At 40.5% G+C, this 20,522-nt stretch overlaps 1 protein-coding gene across 1 annotated transcript in view; it reads left to right on the top strand.

The window, feature by feature from the left end:
* ADGRD1 (adhesion G protein-coupled receptor D1) overlaps window positions 1–20,522 on the top strand; it is a 133,931-nt gene that overhangs the window by 91,487 nt on the left and 21,922 nt on the right. Inside the window, exons 16-21 of the mRNA XM_018076207.2 lie at window positions 513–616; window positions 3,433–3,544; window positions 8,426–8,579; window positions 11,745–11,811; window positions 12,870–12,936; window positions 19,692–19,783. Coding sequence (XP_017931696.2) covers window positions 513–616; window positions 3,433–3,544; window positions 8,426–8,579; window positions 11,745–11,811; window positions 12,870–12,936; window positions 19,692–19,783 — 596 coding nt within the window. The remainder of the gene's footprint in view (window positions 1–512; window positions 617–3,432; window positions 3,545–8,425; window positions 8,580–11,744; window positions 11,812–12,869; window positions 12,937–19,691; window positions 19,784–20,522) is intronic.

Raw genomic sequence — 20,522 nt, forward strand, 5'->3', positions numbered from 1 at the left:
GAGCCACTGAAAACGTGACACAATTAAACAAAACGAGAGGGCTATAAATGGCCTGTGATTTATGGCTTATCTGGGTTTGTCAGTTCTCACTGCTGTGAAGCACTTCTGGTATTTGCATAGTGATGTAAATTATTGCTGTGTGAGAGCATTACCTGTGACAGATCCCACCACTGACTCTGCCTGTGAGCCCAATAAACTGCTCTGTTCCCAGGTTGGATGATGCTGCAGCAGCAGAGAAACTCCAGCTTGTGCTGAGCAAAGCCTGGTTGAGGAAATAAAAGAGGGAGCTAAATGCCACGGGCATGTGGATCCCCTGGCTGTGTGACTGAGTTTGGAGCTGGCTCCTCATTTCCCCCTCTAGTAACAGCAGGGAATGACTGTGAACAGCTTCCTCACGAATGGCTGGAGGAGGAAACGCTGACCCGTGGTTCTGCAGTGTGATAAATCAATTAATAGTTGTTATTTCGTTTTTGTTTTGTTTTGTTTTGTTTTTTTCTTTCCTTTGTGTGCAGCTAGCAAGAGAACACCAGGTGGCCCTCTCCTCCATCACTTACATTGGCTGTGCTCTGTCCATCTTCTGCCTGACGATCACGCTGGTCACATTTGCTATATTGTCGTGAGTAATTTTAAATTAATAACCCGCTGAGCAGCTATCACTGCAGGAAGGGAAGCAGCGCATTTCAGGCCACCGAGTAGGATCCCTTCAGGTGCTCAGGATAAAACAAAGGCTATTAATTCTACAACCTCCCTTAATTGGATTCTGCACATGTATTTGTGACAGTTGGCTGGTTATTTCTAAATTACTTTCATTTCCTGAAATGGGGTGGTCTTTATACAGCAAGCTATTTCCATCCCGTGAGGGATTTTTAGATTTTTTCTTTTTTTTAAACTTTCCATGTTTTTCTACAGTTCAGGAGTCTACTGCCTCCTTGCAAGACTCCTGAACTGTAGAAAAACATGGAGAGTTGGTTGGGAGCTCAAAGCAAGTACAATATGAGCAAGGACTGCAGGATCACCCCCTCTGCCCCCCTTACCCTCATCTTTGGGTTGCTTGGAGTGTACAGTCAGTCCTTCTGTCTGCTCTTGGGCTGGAAGGCAGTGTGTTTATAAAGGAATGCCCAGAAAGGAAGTCTCAGTGAACATTAGAGCTGCCTGCCTTTTGTTTCGTGCAACATGTACACAATTACATCATACAAGCCACGTTTATTTTCGAGTTGCTGTTCTCCATTAGGCTGGTTATCTAATGTGTTGTTTTAGGAGGATGAAGGACACTGTAAGCAGTGTGATATTCACTCCACAGCTCGTGTTTAAAACCTCTGGATCCCTGCAGCCTCCTGCCTGGAACAGGGCAGCCCCTTGGAGGGCTCTTTGCACTGGAATGTTTCTGCTACAGGGCACTCAGGGTCTTTATGCCTGTTTGTTTTCCAACAGTGATAACTGAGTTTGAGGCCCAGCTGGCCTTGATACAAACATTTCCAAGAAAGAAGATTTCATAGAGGTTTGTTTCTAAACAAAAACCAGAAAACATGACAAAGGGTGAAGCAACTTGACTGAGGTTGTGCAGCAGAGTGGTTGAGCAGCAAGGAATGGGATTCTTTGTCTCCTTTCACACACTAAACCATATTCTTCCTACTCAGGAGTTCAACTTTTGATTTCTGTGCCTAAGAATGTATTTTGGACATCCCACTAAGAGGCCAGTTTCTAGGGAAAAGGACTTGCTGTAAAAACAGTAAACTGATTGCAGTGTTCCTTTGTTCCAAACCCCGTATTATTTCCAAGTCTCAAGATCTGTGTTGGTCATACTTGGACTAAATGTGTAACGTGTGGCAGAACCCACTCTAAATAACTCCAACGTCTGCCTATCTGGCACTGCGCTGTGGGCATGTTTAGGCTGAGGGGAATGATCTGCTCCACTTTTGTCTGAGTGCAAAATTGGATGTTACAGTGTTTAGAAAGGAAAAAGGAGTAAAGGGAGGTGGTGTGGCTGCAGCAGGGCTGAAAACTCCTCAAGAAACTGGAGGCAAAGAGAAGACTTTTGGAAGAGAGCTTGGGGCCTGCTGACTGTCCCGGGGTTAAAGCACCCCACCTACACACAGGATCCTTCAAACTGCCAATCAGAAATAATTTGATTAGGTTTTCACTGGAGAGCAGGGTCTCGTTAAACAGCTGAAGTGAAATTTTGCAATGTGGTGTTAGATGACCATAACGTAAGCGGAGAAGAATCTGGCACGTTCTTCGCTGCTCCGCGTCCCGGCAGCGCCGGGCGGTTCCCGGGAGGGCAGGCAGTCCTGCTCGCCTCCTGGGGAACACTGCCCCAGCCTGCCACCACCAGAAGCTCTTTATTGGAAAGCCATTGGCACCAGGCAAAACATCCTGGCTCTTTGGATTCCTTTTAGGACACAGATACTTCTCGTCGTTTCCCTCTTCATTCTCTTCCAGCGGAGCGCTGGCTACGGCAGTGCTGGAAGGGCAGGGCTGACACAACCATGGTCTGCATCGTCCAGTCCATGTCACTCTGCTGCAGGGACACACACAGTGGCTGCAGGAGTCACCCCCATCCAGTGTGACACAACAAAAGGATGGGAGTGGGTGGAGTTGAGTGGAGGAGACACACAACAGTTCCCATCACCAACGGCCTGGGTGTCCCGAGATGATTAAAACTGCTGGTGGGGGCTGGCAGGCAGCATGGATGGAAATGGGGAACCTGTTATCACCAGAACTGCTTTTTAAAGTGAAGAATGAAGTTGTGGGAAAGGCCCGAGATGTTCGGATCAGTGTTTTTGTTTTCTGTTTCCTATTTCTGGATGAGAACAGAAACACGAGGTCAGAAGACTTCCAGGAAAGCATGTTCTTGTCCGAGTTCCAGCTGTTTTTTGCAAAGCCAAGAGAGATGTGTTCAAATGATGTTGTAATCACTGTCAGGTCTCTGTCAAGATAGGCACTGCCCATCTGCATATGGAGCTATAGTTCCTGTGCCCAGAAGCTGATAATAGTATAAGTCAAAATTATAATAAAGGTCTTTTCACATTCCCTTATTTCTCACACAGGCAAATACCAGCAAAATAAATCCAGGAGTTCTGTGGCACAGTGTGGGCTGACTGGTGCAAGGTGCAGTGTGCTTTCTGTGAGGTGCAGGTCTGACCTCCTCTGTATCACAGCAACATTCGAGACATTCTGCCACTAGTCACGAACAGAGCTTTTTCATGTGCAAATCAATCTTTCTACTGCCTTCAGGACAGCAGCAGAATATCAAAGCAACCACTCAGGTGCCACTCCATCCTGGTGGAAGGAGAGCTCAGAAGACATCGTGATAACCCCACCAAAACCAATATGCAGAAGTCAATCTAAATGCTTGCTGATAAATCATAAATACATTCTCGGAATGCTTCTGGCAATGCTGTTTTATTCACGAGTGTTTCTGCCTTCTGCCAGGTCTGTCAGCACCATCCGCAACCAGCGCTACCACATCCACGCCAACCTGTCCTTTGCTGTCCTGGTGGCCCAGATCCTGCTCCTCACCAGCTTCCAGTTCACCCCTGGCACTGTAAGTCCTAAGAAGAAAAATAATTTGGTTTGGAATGAGTGCCATGTGCAAGAAAAGCGTCTTCCACGTGAGATCTCCTATTTTTGACATGCCTTAGCCAAAAAATGCCCTCCTGGATAAAGCATTTTGTGCACCCAAACAGTGTTATCTGTGTGTCTGGTTGTTTGCCAAACCAAAAGCAATGTGTACCCATCCAATGGAAAAATCACTGTAGAAATGGAGCACACCTCAGTGTGTTTTCAGATGTCATGGCTGATTCTACTTGACATGGCTTGTGCTTTCTCTCATCCCTTTAAAATTTTAAGAATTCTCTATTGGAGAATATTGTATATCTTGTGTGTTTAGGTAAGGTATTTGTATTTGGGTTAAGGTTTTGGGTTGGTTTGGTTGGATTTTGTGGTTTTGTTTTTTGGTTTTTTTTGGTTTTGTTTTTTTTTTCTGGTGGGGATTGGTTTCTTTTAATTGTCTGCTCTCTGCTCTGGTACATTTTTGACTCTTTTTTTCTTTACCCCGCATTAAAAAGTTTTCTGATTCTCGATGGAAGGCAATGAGCTTTCAGATTGAGCTTTGGCAATGTCTTCTACTGCCTTGGAGGGCAAAACAGAAGGTCTTTGTTTTTTTGCTCAAAAAGTTTTGTTTGTGGGGCAGAACATACTGTTTTTCTGAATAGCAGATTTATTGATGATGATCTCTACTCTGTAGATTTAGATGATTTTAAAGTAGGATTTGTGTAATTATCAATGCCAAAGGTAAAGCAACTATTGCTTAATTAGCCAGAGGTGACAGAAAACACTAAGTATCACTGTGTAAGAGTTTGATCCAAGTTTAATCCAAGATATTGTAAAACATGTATATATTTCTCTGGCCATCTAAGGCAGCCACTTAAGCAACACCACCTTCATGTTGCTCACATGGTACTTAAGCTCTATGCATGTATAGGGTTTTTTTCTGCCTGATCACATAGATTGGAACTTGAAATTACAGATTGATTTTATGGATCTGCTGCTGCAGGTGGGAATTCCTCATGCAGAGTACCAGGATCTAAACCCTTAAAACTGGCATCTAAAACAGCTGGGTTAGATTGAGACAAATAGGCCAAGTTAACAGTATTACATACCAGTAAAACCAATTTCTTTCCACTGTTGTGTTTAAAAAATGCAATTTAAAGTAACATAAGGTCCGTTGATGGAAAGTCCCACCTGAAAAGCAGAAACAAAACCTGATTTTACAATAAACTTCCAGTGTGCTCTGTTTTTGTAATGATCAAAACTTGGCTAGTTTGGTGCCCAGCTGTTGCTCCCTATTACTTTTCAGAAGCAGTGAGTGGCTTCTATTAATCTTTTTTTCCTTCTGTTTATTCTCAGCGCAAGTCAAGATGAGGTTTGCACATTCTTCATTTTGCCAATACAACAGCTACCTAAATTTATATTCAGCTCAAATGGGATCCTTTGAAATTCTGTTAAGTTTATAAATAACAATTATGCCTGGTTTTGCATAGGCTATTACCACCTGAGGATCTAAAAGCACTTTGTAAAATAAAGTTCATACTCTTTTGCTGCTTAACATTCAGGTGGGTCCTGAAGGAGTGAGGCAACATGCAAGGGAGAAAATGGCAGGGAATGGTTTAGAAGGAAAATGAAATGGAGACAGCAAAAGATATAACTTGAAACTGAAGAAAGTGGAAACCAGGCATGAAAATAATCCTCTCTAAGTAGAGAGCTAAAACCCTGCTGAAAGGATGTGGGCTTGAGAGCAATAATGGGTTCACTCAGGGTATCAGTGTGTCTTTTCTCACAGTTTTTCATTTTTCATCCATTCCAGGCTTTCAGACAATCCAGCTGAGTCACTTCAGTTAGTGTGTGAAAGCCTCTTTACACCTTATCCAGGCCAGCATCACCTCCAGTCTTTAAAATCCTGTGAAACATTGGTTGTGTTTCCTGGTTTTACTTGGATGTGGGTGGAGCTCGTGTTCTCCAGAGGCCTGTCCCAGTGTCCACCTGCATTTATACCATGCCTTGTTCACACACAGGTGTCTTGCTTGTTTAGTCAAGCTTGTGAAGCACTCACATAGGCTGAAGTTGCAGTTTAATAAGTGCATATTTTCTCTTAAACCTATTCAAAACTTACTTCAGTTAAGTAAGTTAAATTGGAACAGTAGCACACAGAAAGCAAGACCTGCTTTACACCACAGGCTTTGTGAAGTGAAATGCTTCACAGAATCCATGGATATTTCAGCCCTACCTGCTCTATAACAGCAGTAATTGAAGAACATAACACTGTAAAGATCTTAAAGTTGAAGAATGTGATGTAAACACTGTCTGCTGTGCTTTTATTTTTATCGTTTTAGCCTCTCAGGATCAGGGGGGTTGTGATTCATCCTTTTATTGGCCTCACGTCCTTACTCCATGCTCTGTTCTCACTGGCTCTGACAGCAGTTTTAATACCTTTAATTGCAGCTTTAATTGAATTGCTAAGTGGTCGTTTACAGAAAGAGGGAGGCAGTATTTACACTAGAAGGTGTGAATTTGTAATCTTCTGCTTCTGCCAGAGATGGAGTATCAGTGCCAGGCAGTTTGGCAGTGCCCTTGTTTGAGAGAACCAGTGGGACCCCTTTGTGGTACCCCCTTGCTTGAGCCAATGCAGTGCAACAGGGAAAAACAGACCCTGAGCTGGCGTCACTTCCTTGCATGACTGCTTTGAGCCTCTCCATCCTTTTCCTGCCTCCATCTCTAGGGACATTTAGTTTTTGATTCCAGATATGGCATAGAGCATTCCCCTGGTAATTTTGGATGTGTAATTTAATAATTTACAGTTTATACTACAGCAATTTTCCTTTTGTCGAGTAAGACTGATTTCTAACCACGAACCTCTGTTTTCACACACAGGACTTTGATCTTTGTAATACACTCAATTGGTTGACTGATTTATAAAAAAGCTGGTCATTGATACCTAACATCAGTAGTGCTAAAACAGGAGTCTCAAATGATCATGGCATATTCCAGGAAGGCAATTATTCCCCAAACCAGGTTGTCTTTCTTCTAGAAAAAGTAAATATTTTTTGCACGAAACATTTTCTTCCTATACTGCCAAGTTTCTGAGATATCTTTACTATCCACATGCCAATCTGATGACTTCCCTTAGACTTTCAGCAACAGACAAATTTGTTTCTTCAGAGAGCTTTGCAGTCTTAGTTACTGACTCTCTACTATGGACTGGAGAGCACCATTCTTTCAACAGATTCTCAAACCACAGCGTGTGTTTGCAAGTAGTTCACCATCAACATTTCTTTAGGCTCCTAAAGCCTTCCAAAGGCCTGAGAGTGTTTGTGGGAAAAACTGAAGAGTTGTTTAAACATAGGGAAATGCAAATTGAAATATAAGGTGTTAAGCAGCATTGTGGTTTCCCAGCAAAACCAGAAAATTTAATGTGTCTGCTACTTGCAGTTCTGGGTCGGTGTATGGAGCTGTTTCTCCCTCAGTACTCCTGCATGGCATTGCTGAAAACACTTTCAAATGGAGAGATGAAATGAGCTGCTTTCCTTTATGATATATGTATAAAATTATCTGTCTGTTTTAAGACTGTCCTCTGAGTCATGACTAATATATTTCTGAGAGGCCTTTCTGAGAATTTGCTTTACTTTCTCAACAACTATAATATGATGGGCCTTGCTGCTGGCTGGGCTGATTTTTCTATTTCCACAGACTCACAAGTAGTCAACTCTAAGAGTAACAGTAATGAGATCTGCCTTTTTACAAGTATTGTGCTAAAAGCAGAGTACATCCTATGATACAGCAGGGGAGACATGCTTGGGTTCAGCACAGAAAAGCTCAGCTTTTCAATGCTTTCTCAAAAAGGCAATTTTGTCATTTAAGAGTAACTTCTAAGCCATCATTAAGGCACAAAACCAGAACTAGTAGCAACTTTGCTATGGATTTTAGGTACAAATCTGCAACTAAGTGTTATACAGAATTACACGCAGACCAGCCTCCTGCTACTTCACTGTGTTTTATTTTTCTGCTGTTTTGTGATTCATGTTGTTTGGCTACTCAAACCTTGGAAAGCATCCATTTGACAGAACTAACTTGTAAGTCAGGTTTATGTTGCATTTATATTTTTGTGGCTTAATCTTCTGGTGGAAATCAAAAGGCATTAAAATGCACTTTATAGCCTTATGATAAAACTAACTGGAAAGGCTTTTACCATTTTTGTCAATAAGCTAATCTGGTTTAATAATATGTCCCTGAACTTTGCGAAGTACTAAACCACATACAGACCTCACTTACACGAATTAACCCCAAATTTATTGCTTTTGAATACATGTAGTCACATTGGATTTGCATTAGAATGTCTTTGCACTAGCACAGAACCAGCTGAGTACAAGTGAGAACGTTCAGGAAAGCATCAATTTTCATTGTACTATTGAGTCCCAACATTTTAATTTTCATTAGTGTACAAAGTCCCAAATCATCAACAAAAAGAATAAAATGCCAGCACAGGCATAGAAGTTACTCCACTTCTTTGACTCCTGTACTTGCTACAGGCTCAGGAGCTGGATGCAGACACTTCAGTTTTGAATTCTTAAATATTTTGTAGACTTTGGTAGGAGTATTGCTCCTGCTGTTAGAAATAAATAACTCATTTGGATTTCCACATTGTGTTTGGCAATGTTGTTTGGGTTTTTTTTCTGTTTTTTTAAAGGTAAAAGGATTTGAAACTGTCTGAAAATGCTGTAGAAAAATGAAATTGCCTAGTGCTTTTTTTTTAAAGACTTTTACTTCAGTAATTTAGCACGTAAATGTATATAGAAATTAAATAAAAATTGGAAAACCAATGTGACTGTATCAAAAAGAAGTAATGCATTAATTTTTATTCTTAATTTAGGTGCCTTGCAAGATCTTGGCCATTCTCCTTCATTTTTTCTTCCTGAGTGCTTTTGCCTGGATGCTGGTGGAAGGATTTCATCTCTACAGTATGGTGATCAAAGTATTTGGGTCAGAAGAAAGCAAGCACTTATACTATTATGGAGTTGGATGGGGTAAGCATTTAGTAGCTGCTTACTTTAAGTCTCCTCACTCTAGGACCAGATTATATTCAGAAGCATATTTGAAATTGTCATCTTAAGATCACAGTTTGCCTTCTGAGAATAGGTCTGTTGGATAAGAAAATGCATAATTTTTCTGACTGTAATCAGACTTTAAAATGTATAGTCCTTAAACCTAATTCCACTGCAGTGAATTCCATGACATCTCAAGGCCAAATCAGACCCTGAATTACCAAATTAAGAGCAGGACTGTGGGAGGGAGGTCCCACTGCACCATTTTTTTATGCTTTAGCTTACCTAATTGTTATACTGACCTAAGATGATTGTAGGAATTTGAAGACAAGGATGTCTCATCTCATGTTAGTCAAAACAGACAGTTCATTTATTGGTTTTGTGCTTTCAACTGAAGTGTGAATATGTTTGGCTTTTGCAAACTCGTAGTTCCTGGAATAAAGACAACCCTCCTCCTGAATTTAAAAACCCAGGCCCATCATTCTTATCTAAGCAGAAACACTGGGCTGAGTCTGTGTTTAACTGTTTGCAAAATCCCTGCTGATGACAAATCAAAACTTGAGGCCACGTGAGGAGAGGGGGACAAGGAATTCTCCACCAACCTCCCAACATCTGTTGAGGGATCTGAGAGGTGCTATTGCTGTAAAATGAGGTCAGTGGTAATGGGAGAGACAGGACACCAAATGTGCAGAGCTGATGGAAGTTCCCACGTGTTGCCTTTAGTCCCAAGGGTGCTGGAATTAACTCAAAGCCTGCAGTTGTCAGGAATTTAAAAAAGAAAAAAAAAAGGCAATTTGAGGAAGGTGATGGTATCCTACCATTAAAACTACCTTGAAATCGATTGGGTTAAAAAAAAAACACCTTCTTTTTTTGCCTTGATGATTCAGGACAACACACAGAGATTATTGTAGCAAAGCTTTTCCCTCCCATCGTTTTTGGGACGCTGATGACAGAGTTTGTGATAGTGGAGGTTCTGCTGTGGCACTTTGGCCTTAGCATGTTTTCCTATTTCAGCCCATTTCCTTTCCTTGAGAGACTGTCACAGATTGAAGACTTTGTTCTGAGCTGCCAAAAGACATAAATTTCTTTGTTTGCTGTTAGTTGATACAGTCCCAGACTTCTGCCTAGATATGACATAACACAGCAGAAGAAAATCATAGAAAATGAACTTCTACAATATAAATGGGAGAATATACTTTTTCCCATCAAGCAAAATAGATCTTTTCATCATTGGAAGGAAATATACTTTCACTTGTGTCTAATGCTTCATCTTTCTCAGTAGATGACATATTTAGCCTTTTAGAACTAATGTCCTAAAATTGCTTTAAATTGTCTGCCACAGATTTTCTATAGCCTGCTAGTTTGATTTTAGTGTTTTTTTTTTCCTGATATAGAAGACAGAGAAACTTTCAAAATACAGCATCCAAGTTTACAGGCATTTTCCATTTTATTTGTCAGTAGTGCCTCAGAAAGAAAGAATGGTTTGGGTTGGAAGAGATGTGTTATGGGTGTAGACTAAGCTTCACAACTCCTATGTAATTATTGCTGAAAAAAATTAAGCAACACACTAATTTTTGTGCATAATGTATAATCCACATGAATTCCTCAATCCAGATAAAATCTTATGATCCCCTTAGGACAAAAATATATTTTTTTTTCAACCTTTATGGAGTTAATTGAATAGCTGTTCCTTAAAGGAAAAATACTCTTGTTTTACTGTAACAAAACCTTGCTTCTTCCTCCATTGCCATTATCCATTTAGTGTCTTGTTAATGCAATGAAAAGGTAAACAGAGCACTACAGGCTGCAGATCATTTTATTCTCACTGACTTAAGAGCTCTTCTAATGCTGGTGACTGCTCTATGTTTCATCTGCATAAGTTTTATTATCTTCCAAAGGAACTCTATTTAATTTTCTTCTTCACTGCCATTTAAAATTGATAAAGAGTCGTGCTAAATCCTTTGAATATCCAGCATTTGACTGGGTGAAAAAAAAAAAAGATGGACTAGAAATATAAAGAAGAATTAGTCAGGTACAGGGATTTTTGCTTCAGTGACAAAGTCCCTTCTGTGGGAAGACAACTTGCATCAGCAGACAATATCTATATTCAGTATCTACTCTGCAACCAAAGATGTGCTTGGGAATGTGAACACATACCTGTGGGACCTTTAGTGCAGGCAACTCACATATCCATGGCATATTGATTATCTGTGCTTAATTGCTCTGGTGAATATAATTATTTCTGATTTTGTTCAACTGTGTGTAGGAATTTCCTTTCTTAAATAGGCAAGTGAGGCAGTAAACTAAAATCTTACCTTTGATTGGGTCGTACATTTAAGATATTATTCCTGATTTGGACAAGCACGAGAAAGCAGAATGAAGCTCATGAGACATTAAACTCTATCCTACAGGATGGATTTCAAAGTCTAAGACCTAAACAATGCCTGTAGATGATGCTTCTTAACTACTGAGTATTTCATTGTATAAATACATAGACATATAAATATATAAATATTTATAAATGTGCTTCTAGCTGCAATCATTAAAGACTGAAAATACTTCTTCCAAAAATTATAGGTCTGTCATTACAGGAAAATTTTATAGAATTTGTGAGGATGATAGTAGTAAAATTAAACAGAAACTGCTTGTCAGAGAATTTTGTAAAACCCTCATGCAGAGAACCTGAAGAATTAAACAGAAAAATTGAAACTTGAGGCTATCATGTCTAATACTCTGTCTGGGACCTGGTTATTAAGTTCTGTAAGATGATAAAAGCTCAACCCTTCACATTTTATTAAATCATACAAGAATTACCCAACAATCACATGGTAGCACTACTTCAGTAGCAAGAGGCAGAAATTACACCAACAAAAACCAGGCTGAAAGAGGACTACAATTGTCAAGGAAATTTGCACTAATTCAGTTTAACTGTTAAACTAGTGCTTTATTGAAAAGCCATTTTGTTTTTCTGACATCAATTGATTAAAGCAAGCTGGATTACACAGCTGCAGGAGGATGTCAAGTTAGACTTAATTTGAAAATGACTCTGAGCTGTTCTGTTCATACAAAATCTGGCAGAACTTGCTGGGTTTACTGGAAGATGGTGCTTTTGTTCCTAATATTGCCACTGCCTTTGCCTTTCTGCAGGCTGCCCACTGGTGATTTGTGTCATTTCTGCAACAGCATCCCTAGACAGCTATGGAGAAAGTGGCAAGTGAGTACAAAAATGTCCCCACTCCAGGTGCAAAAAGGATGGAAAATCTGACGTGGAGGAAACTCGTAGATGTGTTAACAGGGCTGTGGAGCTGCAAGATCCTCCTGAGGAGCAGGGGAGATAACTTGCAAAAGCATGACTCTTTCTTATTCTTAGACATATTCTGGGATTTTCTTAAACATAGAAGCCTCAGGTTTGCTTTTCACTGCTGAGCTGATGCACAAAAAGCTCCTGAGATGTTTTGCCTGTTTTATCTTTCACTGCAGAGGCACGAGGCCTCCTCAGTAAGCTCCCTGCTCACCCCCTGCTCAGGGTAATCTCTGATTAAAGATATTCAATCTTCTGAAGAAAACTGCAGTTCTGGAACAGAAACACACTTACTTGGGGGAAAGTGGCTAAAATAATCTGATTTTTCCTTCACATCTCAAGATCTAGAATGGATCATGTCCAACATTTGGAAAATTAAGTTCCTTTCTAATTTAGGAAAAGAAGAGAGAATTTAACCGAAAGACCAAGATAGGATTTAATCCTACCATAATGTAAGCAGAAGCTTTGGAGCAAAGATTGTTATTTTGTGTGTGGTACCCTGGCTTATCTCATCTGGGCTGGAAGAAGGGCCCACGAAGCTGAGAGTGTGTTGAGCAGCCCCTTCCCCAACACCGGCCAGGCAAGGCAGGGAAGGCTTCAATTTGTCCCTGGCTGCAGTGACAGTGCTCCAGCACTGAAATCACTGCCTGTGGCTGAGGATACAAGAACAACAAAGAGCAAATAAAACATTTCCTTTTTTCCCATCTTTCCACACCTGATGCTGTTTGAAAGTGGGCTGGGGCAGAGCTGTCACTGACTCTTTGCAAGACACAAATCCAAATGAGATCCTGCCTTGGGTTCCCTGAGTGTGAGGGGGAAAGGAGCTTCTTCCTGGTGCTCTATCACGTCTCTTGCTTTTAAAATTCACCGGTCTTTTTGCACTCTTTTTGAATTGCCTCTTTTAAATTAAGAACATTACTAATTAAATGACCGTGTGCTTCATCTGAAATCGTTCTGATTTCTCCCTGCAGCTGCTGGCTTTCACTGGAGAATGGAGCAATCTGGGCTTTTGTGGTGCCTGCAATGTTTGTCATTCTGGTAGGTAAAACCACAGCAGTTGCTGTTTTCTTGTAGCATTTCTGTGTCAGCAGAACTGGTTGAAGGCTTGGGGTCAATCCTTGTGCCAGCCCAGTGAAAGAGCAGTCGTGAATGTTCCAGAACTACTTGGTTCCTCCTCCAGTTTTTTTGTATTGTATTGGTTTATGCATATTAATTCTTACACTAGTAATTTCACTATTGCAAAGATAGGACCTAAAATACTGGAGCAGCCCTGCTGGTGTCATTAATAATTGTGTAGGACCAAGTAATCTTGGGAGTTTCAACAATTCTCAGAAAGAACCCAAAAGAACAGAAAGAACCCCCAAAAGAACAGACTCTGTGGTTTGTGTTCCATATGCACCAGTAAAAGCTGAAAGCCTGATTCCATCCCACTGGTGTCTGAAGCTTTTGTGAGTGTCCCCAGTGAAGATGGTCACCAGCAGAGTTTGCAAGAGTGGGGTAGAACAACAAGAGCTGTCACCCCTTGGGTGGGCTCTGGGGATGGCAAAAAGCTGCCTCCACATCTGTCTCCTTCCAGCACTAAGGAATTTGTTCTGTTCCTCTGATCTTTGGTGTCAGGTAGGGCAGAGTGTGTGGCTGATCGAGGCAGGGCTGTTAAGGTGAGGTTTGAGGGTTCAGGTGGCTGCCACAAACACCTCTAATGAGCAGTGTCCTTCCAGGGGAGGGGGCAGGTTCAGGGCTCGGATGCTGCACCAGGAAAGCTCTGCAGCAGTTTAATTTTGCTCACACAGCCAACTACAGTGAGCTGTAGCTTAACCACTGTGACTACTTAAGGAGACAGGGGTGTTTGCAGGGACTAAGTGGGAGATTAGCACCTCTTCACCACAGTTTCTAATACTTTTATTGATCAGGTCATCTGCAATTTTTGATAGAAGTTATAATGTCAGAGCGAAAGTATGGAGATGAAATAGACTCACTGATTAGTGAAATCAGGTTGGCTTTAAAGCTCTGTTTAGGTTTAATAGGCATGGACCTTTTAAAAAAAATAAAGAAACATCCCAGATTTCATCTCGCATAACCCCCCCCCAGAAATCCTGCTCACAAGCCAAAGGAAGGAGGGACAAATAAATAAATAAATAAATAATAAATATAACTAGTGTTTACCATTGCATATCTCTGGAACTATTTGGCAAACAGAAGATGGCTCCTTGGCTGACCTTTACCATCACAGGGGATTTTGTGCTGTGGGTGAGTGGCCATCCTAACATTTGCCTGGGAGACAGTGGAATCAGCATCTCTTCCAGGCATCCCAGCCCAGCACCTTCCACCCACCATACAGCCTCTGAAAAACTAGGTTATATAAACATATATTAAAAAACAATGCAAATGGTTGCCATATTGATGTGACAGAAACTGTCTCATGTTAGCATTTTAATCAAATTATTAATGGCAACACTCGAAAGTCCCTAAACAGTAAGGGCAGAATTTCTTTTACCTCAGTGAGAGCATATACCTGTAAATAAGAAATGTTGATCACTAGGTTAGAGCTGGCTAAACAGCTATGGATTTTGTTCCAACAAACTTTAATTCCTTGTTGACTGTCTCTTGAACCTTCTGTATGTGAGTTTATTTTCAGAGATATGTAGACATTGATGATTGGAGAGCAATTAAAATAATCTAATATTCATGTGTCTCCTGCCCACGTTAGCACTAGCTTTTTGGTCATTGTTTAGCATCAGAGGAGGAAATGAGGTGCAGGCAATAACACCAAATCTTTCCAAGCTGCTGTCCAAAGATGGTGTTAACCAAAACACAGCAGCTCACCTGAACAAGCACAGCCTTCAGCAATTTGCATGCAGAGGTGCTTGCCAGTGAAAGTAAGAGTTTAGCTGTCTGGCTCTAACTTATGATATATAACATTTGTGCAGCTCTAATTATATTCTTGTAGGGGTACAAATATTTTCAGAAAGAGAAAGAGTGAGCTCACAAGGTTGATTCACATAGAGCAATTTGTTAAATAAGTCTAAACCCAGGTCTGCCCAAAATAGCAGCAAGCTGGCTGACAAATTACCCTCTCTGGGCATTGAATATTCCAGCTGAAAAATGTGTTAGTGCCTATAGGGAAATAACAAGGCTAAACAGTATTTTGTGTGCGTGTGTGCCTGTGCTCTTTAAATAACAAATGAGCCACCAGTTGCATGAACTGATGTTTAACTTCGAAAACACTCCTCAAAAAGCAGGTTTTGACTGGTTCCATCCACAGTTTCTCTCTGCCAAGAAAAAGGATTATGCTGTGAGGAAAACAGGGGGACTGCTCTTTTTAACTCCCACTCCCTAGAGACAAGGCAGACACAGTTCAGTTTTGTCCTGCCACAGCCTCACAGGCAACACAGACATCATGGAGCCTTAAAACAGAGTGATGTGTAGGGAGTGTGACTGGGAAAAAACACTCACACGTACTTTTCTAGGCAGTAATTCACAGAACCTCCCAACCCTATATGGATTCCCATACCCAACGTGCTCTTTCTGTGGGTTTTAGTCAAGGGATGTGATGAAGGAAATAGTTCCTTCTATATGTAGGTTTTTTGGCTTCTACCTACATCTTAAAGATCACTCTCCCCCACCCTCCAAACCACAACACATGAGCCTCTATATCATCCTCTTCAGGCAGCTTCACAAAAAAATTCTTGCAATTAGTTTGCAAACCGAACTAAGCTCAGCCAAAATTGGCCTGGGACATGTGGAAAAAAAAACCCACTTGTCAAAGCACCTGAATTTTTGATACAAGACATTAGAACTTCTGGCAGAAGGCTTTGCTTGTTATCAGCCATCTGCTGCCTTGGTGTGTTTCCATAGACATGGCAGAATTAAGGAAATTCTGTGGAAAGCATCTGTGTTCCTGGAGCAGTGGGTGAGCTGCAGATTGAACAATCCACTGCAGGGGGAGATACTGGGCTATAGTGACAAGTCCTTTCTGTTGTTTTTCCTGTAAGTAGTTATTTTCCTGCAGGTTTTTTTACCAGTCTTTTGTAAAAACAGCCTTTTTATGGAGCTAAATGAATATCATTGGCATATTGCTAAGGGTTCTGTGCTGTGGGGACATCAGCTTTGTGACCACTGTCTTCAGATGGGACCCTGTGGAACTTGGGTCCTGGGCTGAGATTGCCATCATTGTCTTCCGCTGGTACTTGCCCATGAATACTCAATCTATAAAATAGTATTATCTCCTCCACACCTGTTGATCATAAAAGATTTAGTAAGTTCCTTATGGTATTTATTCCCACCTTTATTTACCAGTTGTGATGGATAGTGTCTCACTCTGCAGTCAGACTGTGAGTCCAACTCACATTGATTGAAAAGTGACAACTTGTGTCTCTTATTAAGCATCACTTATCATGGGAAAAGGTGGCAGAGTTGAACATATAGTGTTTAAAGGCCCTGAGACAGTAGGATTCCTCAGTCTCGTTGAAATCAAGTACCTACTTAAATGCTGTGGTGGATTAGACCACACCTGCTAAACTTCTCATTTTTTCTTATTAGCACTCAGCTATGAACACTTTTATTCTTTTAAGATTAAATTCCTTCATTATGTTAAAATTAAAGTTCTTCTTACTTAACCAACAGGAAAGCATGCAAGATTTTTTTGAACAAGGGCACAGATTCAATATTAAGGATTAATATTAGGAAAGTGCAGAAGTTGGGCTCCTTTATCTGTTTTCTTCTGTATTTCCTTTCCAACCTCAAAGCTTTTGCTCTGATATTCAGCTCTAACTGGTGTGATACTACATGCACTAACCCAAATTAATTTGCAAAATAATTCAGTGTACTCTATTCCATCTGCAGTTGCTCTGGGATAGCTAAAAGTAGCATCAGGCTACTACATATCTCCCAAATTTTAACATCCATGTAACTCAATCGACTGGCTGTGTTTGGAAGTGCTGATTGCCCAGGAATGGTTTCTGATGTGCCCCAGCAATGGGCTGCAGTGTTGGTGTGTGACCAGTGATGTCATGTTAAGGATCAAATTCACTCACACCATGACAGAGGAAGTTAAACCTCAATTGGAAGTCACTTAAACTCCCTGTGCTATTGCCCGAAACTGAAGTGGAGCCCAAAATAGTTTGTGGTTTTAGAGGAAAGCTGGTCAATGGATTTAATTAAGGCAATATGTTAAGTTGCTTTTTTTTTAGTTCCTCTGTACTGCCAAGCCTTTTCTTGGCTAGCATGGAACACACCACATCAGAGGGTTTTACACATGGGATTTCTGCCCTGTATTTAAGAAGAAACAAAAACCTCATGTGACTTGGAGGAAATCTAGGTGAAATCCTTGCAAAGCGACTGAAGAGAGGGAAAAGAATTTGTCTCACTGCATCTGGTCTGGCAAAACTTTGACGAGAAAAGCTTTTGAAAGAGGTTCTTTTTGTTCATTTAAGCCTCTCCCTGATCTGACAGTTTTTGGTCAGATGAAGTTGCCACTAGAGCGAGCCAGAGCTCCCTGATGTCATCGGGACCTTTCCGCGGGCTCCGGTGGGCTTTGGATCAAGGCTCCAGTAATGGGAACTGGCAGCTCCTGCTGACTCTGCAGAGAGTTGTGAGTGCCTGGGGTTGGACAAGATGCCTTGAAAGGAGTCCTGAATTAGTGAACAAGCACTAATGTTAGTAGTTATATTTTTTTTAAAGTAGAGTGTGGCCAGTACCTGGAAGCAAAACCATTCTAAGTTCCAGTCTAATTTTAAGGCAAAATAACTACCATTGTCAGGTTATCTGGCCTTTCAGGAAAGGAAGAGGTAGGAACTGTATACAGTGGCCTCATCTAAATATTTATTCTCATAGTTTGAACATTCTAATATAGGTTAAAGAATAACGAGTGTTTCATCAACTAAACATTCTCCTGTTCAAATCATTGGCAAAGTATTTATGTCAGATGCCAAAAAAAAAAAAAAATCACTGAAAGAACAACTCAGTGGCTGTATTTTGGTTTCCCATTGTAAGGGCAGTGGAAATAACTCCATGCTTTACTTACTGAAGCATTAATAAAGGTAGGCATTTGTAGCTAATCTGTTTATTTAGGCTGGATGAGATTACTTTAATTTCTCAAAATACCTAAGCAAAAATTTTTAAGTGGTTCAGGAAATTTAAATATAGAATTTCAGGACTTGAGTACCTTTTTCTACATCAGCAGTGAGATCACAATATTCCCTTCTCATCTTTTAAACATTGCACCCTGGAAAAGGTATAGTCACACTGACTGCACCAGAGGAGAAGCTCAAGGCCTTTTAAATCCACTTTACACCATCCAAATTACCTAGGAAATGAATTTTATATTTAATTTCTTTTATATGAAAAAATTAAAAATCAGTTATAAATACTGAAGAACTTGTGTGTTAGAAAACCATCTAATTTGTCTAATTTGTCTTGTGCTGTTTTCATAACCAGATCTAAAGGTTCAGGTCCAGTTTGAGTGAGAGTGTGAAAGATTCCAAGTAGAGCAGATAAATGGGTTTCTCAAAAATGCTCATTACCACCTCAAAGGACTTATAAAAGTTATTTACAAAATATGATTTGGTGGGAATAGGGGAAATGATCCCAAGATCATTGAATTTCACCTCTTATTTCTCTCTGTAAAGCTGATTGAACAACAAGTACTCTTGTTATTGAAGAACTGTCGGTTCCACAGGGTATTCTTTGGACAGACTCAAAAGATGTGGCAGAAAGGAATTATCACAACTATGCTCTGACTTTACAGCAGGTGATGATCTGCCCTTAGAAATCTAAAATTGAAAGAGTGGTCAGAAGATTTGAAAAATACCAAGGAAGTCATTAGCATCAAACTTAAACATTTATAATTCACGCTCTCATCCTCAGAATTAGAATATTTGTGTCAAATAGAGAATGATTATTGAGTTTTAGTGAAGGAACAGCACTTTTTTGAAGTCTTCTCTTTCTTTTTGTTCTGTAGTTGAGGATAGTTTTGCTCTTAACTTGATGCTTTGTAGCTGGTGTATAAATTTGGGCAGGAAGGGGGAAATACGTCTTTCACCTTCACATTCTTGACTCTTCTTTATTCTTTAAACCCAAGGTCTTTGCACAGCAAGACAGTCTTTGCCACATTTCCTTTAAGTGATTTCCTTCTTCCTTCACCTGCGACTCCAGCACAAACTTTCTTTTGTTGGACATTTTCAGTGTTAGTCTTTTCAAGATTTCCTACTTTTCTGTTGGGAATTCTTTTCATTTTATTGATGTTTCTGCTGGACCCGACATCAAAGGCAGCAGGGCCTTTGAAGACCAGAGTTCAGGCTTAACATATTTTTCTCATCGCTGTTTTAAAATAGTCTTGGGCTTCAACTGCGAGCAGACTTTGGTAAGAAAAGGGAGTTGTACACCCTGGAGTCTGTGCACAGGCAGGCACAAAACCAAAGGGAATGCAGACACGTGCCCTGGCTGGTGAAGTTCTTGTCTGGTTTGTCAGCTGGCAGAAGGCTGTTAAGGTATTGATTTGTACAGCAGGGATCCCGAGCATTTCTTTGGCTGTGAAGCAATGTATCAATCCCAACTTTTCCCAAGGACTGCTGGAGGAAAGAGAACACAAGCAAGAACTATCCACTGTGGGGGGAAAGAAATCACTGACAAGGGGTAAACTATAACAGTCCAACACTGAAAACATTTTTTGCCAAATAAATACCAAATTTCTGTTTTCTGCTGTATTTTTACAATCCCCTCCTCGGGCAGCCTGCACCTCTGACACGGTCAGAACTTGCTTTCCTTACCAAGTCTTGTTCCTTCATCTTCTCCAGGTCAATATTGGCATTCTCATTGCTGTCACAAGAGTCATCTCCAGAATCAGTGCAGACAACTATAAGGTCCATGGAGATGCTAATGCCTTCAAGTAAGTTTTTCTCATTCAAATTATATTGTAACAACGTCACTCAAGCAATGTTAAATCGTGGACCTGCTCCCAGAACATTGACATCATTCCTCTTCAGTAAAAAACAAATAATGTGAAAGGTGGCTTATCATTCTCTTGAATGCAGCCAGTTAACCTATATTTTATTAAAGCTGAATGCTGCACAGGATGAAACCTGTGGCTCAGCAGGAGCTAAAGTGTTTTCTTGCTTATTACAGTCTTCAGCATTTGCTGATTCGTGATTTTCCCTTTTATTAATGGAGACTTTCCTCTTCCTGCTGTATTCAAAGCTAAATCCCACACAGCATCATTAATCTGTGCTGGGCTATTGGAACTATTCTGCTCCTTCAGAGGATGGACCTTGTTTCTAAGCCCAGTTCAGCATAATATTTAGGCATATGCTTATCTTTAAGACTCTCTTGATACTGCAAAGCACAGAGACTTATGCTGGATTTAAATGTGTGCTTAAATCCAAGCAGGTCTTTATATCACAGTGCCTTGAGCCTCTGGGGATGGTGGCCTCTGAGAGTGAATCATCTTTAAAATAGCACCAGTAAGTCTGGAGGGGAAATAATGTAAGGCAGGCACAAAGCTACTGCTGAATACACAAGGACAAATTCTGATTTCTAAAATATATAAGATTACATATGGCTAGCTAAGAAGATAATTTAATATACTGAGGTTAAATTAAGATGCTGAATATTCCATTTTCTATCTCCTA

The sequence above is a fragment of the Manacus vitellinus genome, unplaced genomic scaffold (assembly GCF_001715985.3).
Source record: "Manacus vitellinus isolate BGI_N305 unplaced genomic scaffold, ASM171598v3 scaffold_31_pilon, whole genome shotgun sequence".
In the NCBI taxonomy this organism is placed as follows: domain Eukaryota; kingdom Metazoa; phylum Chordata; class Aves; order Passeriformes; family Pipridae; genus Manacus; species Manacus vitellinus.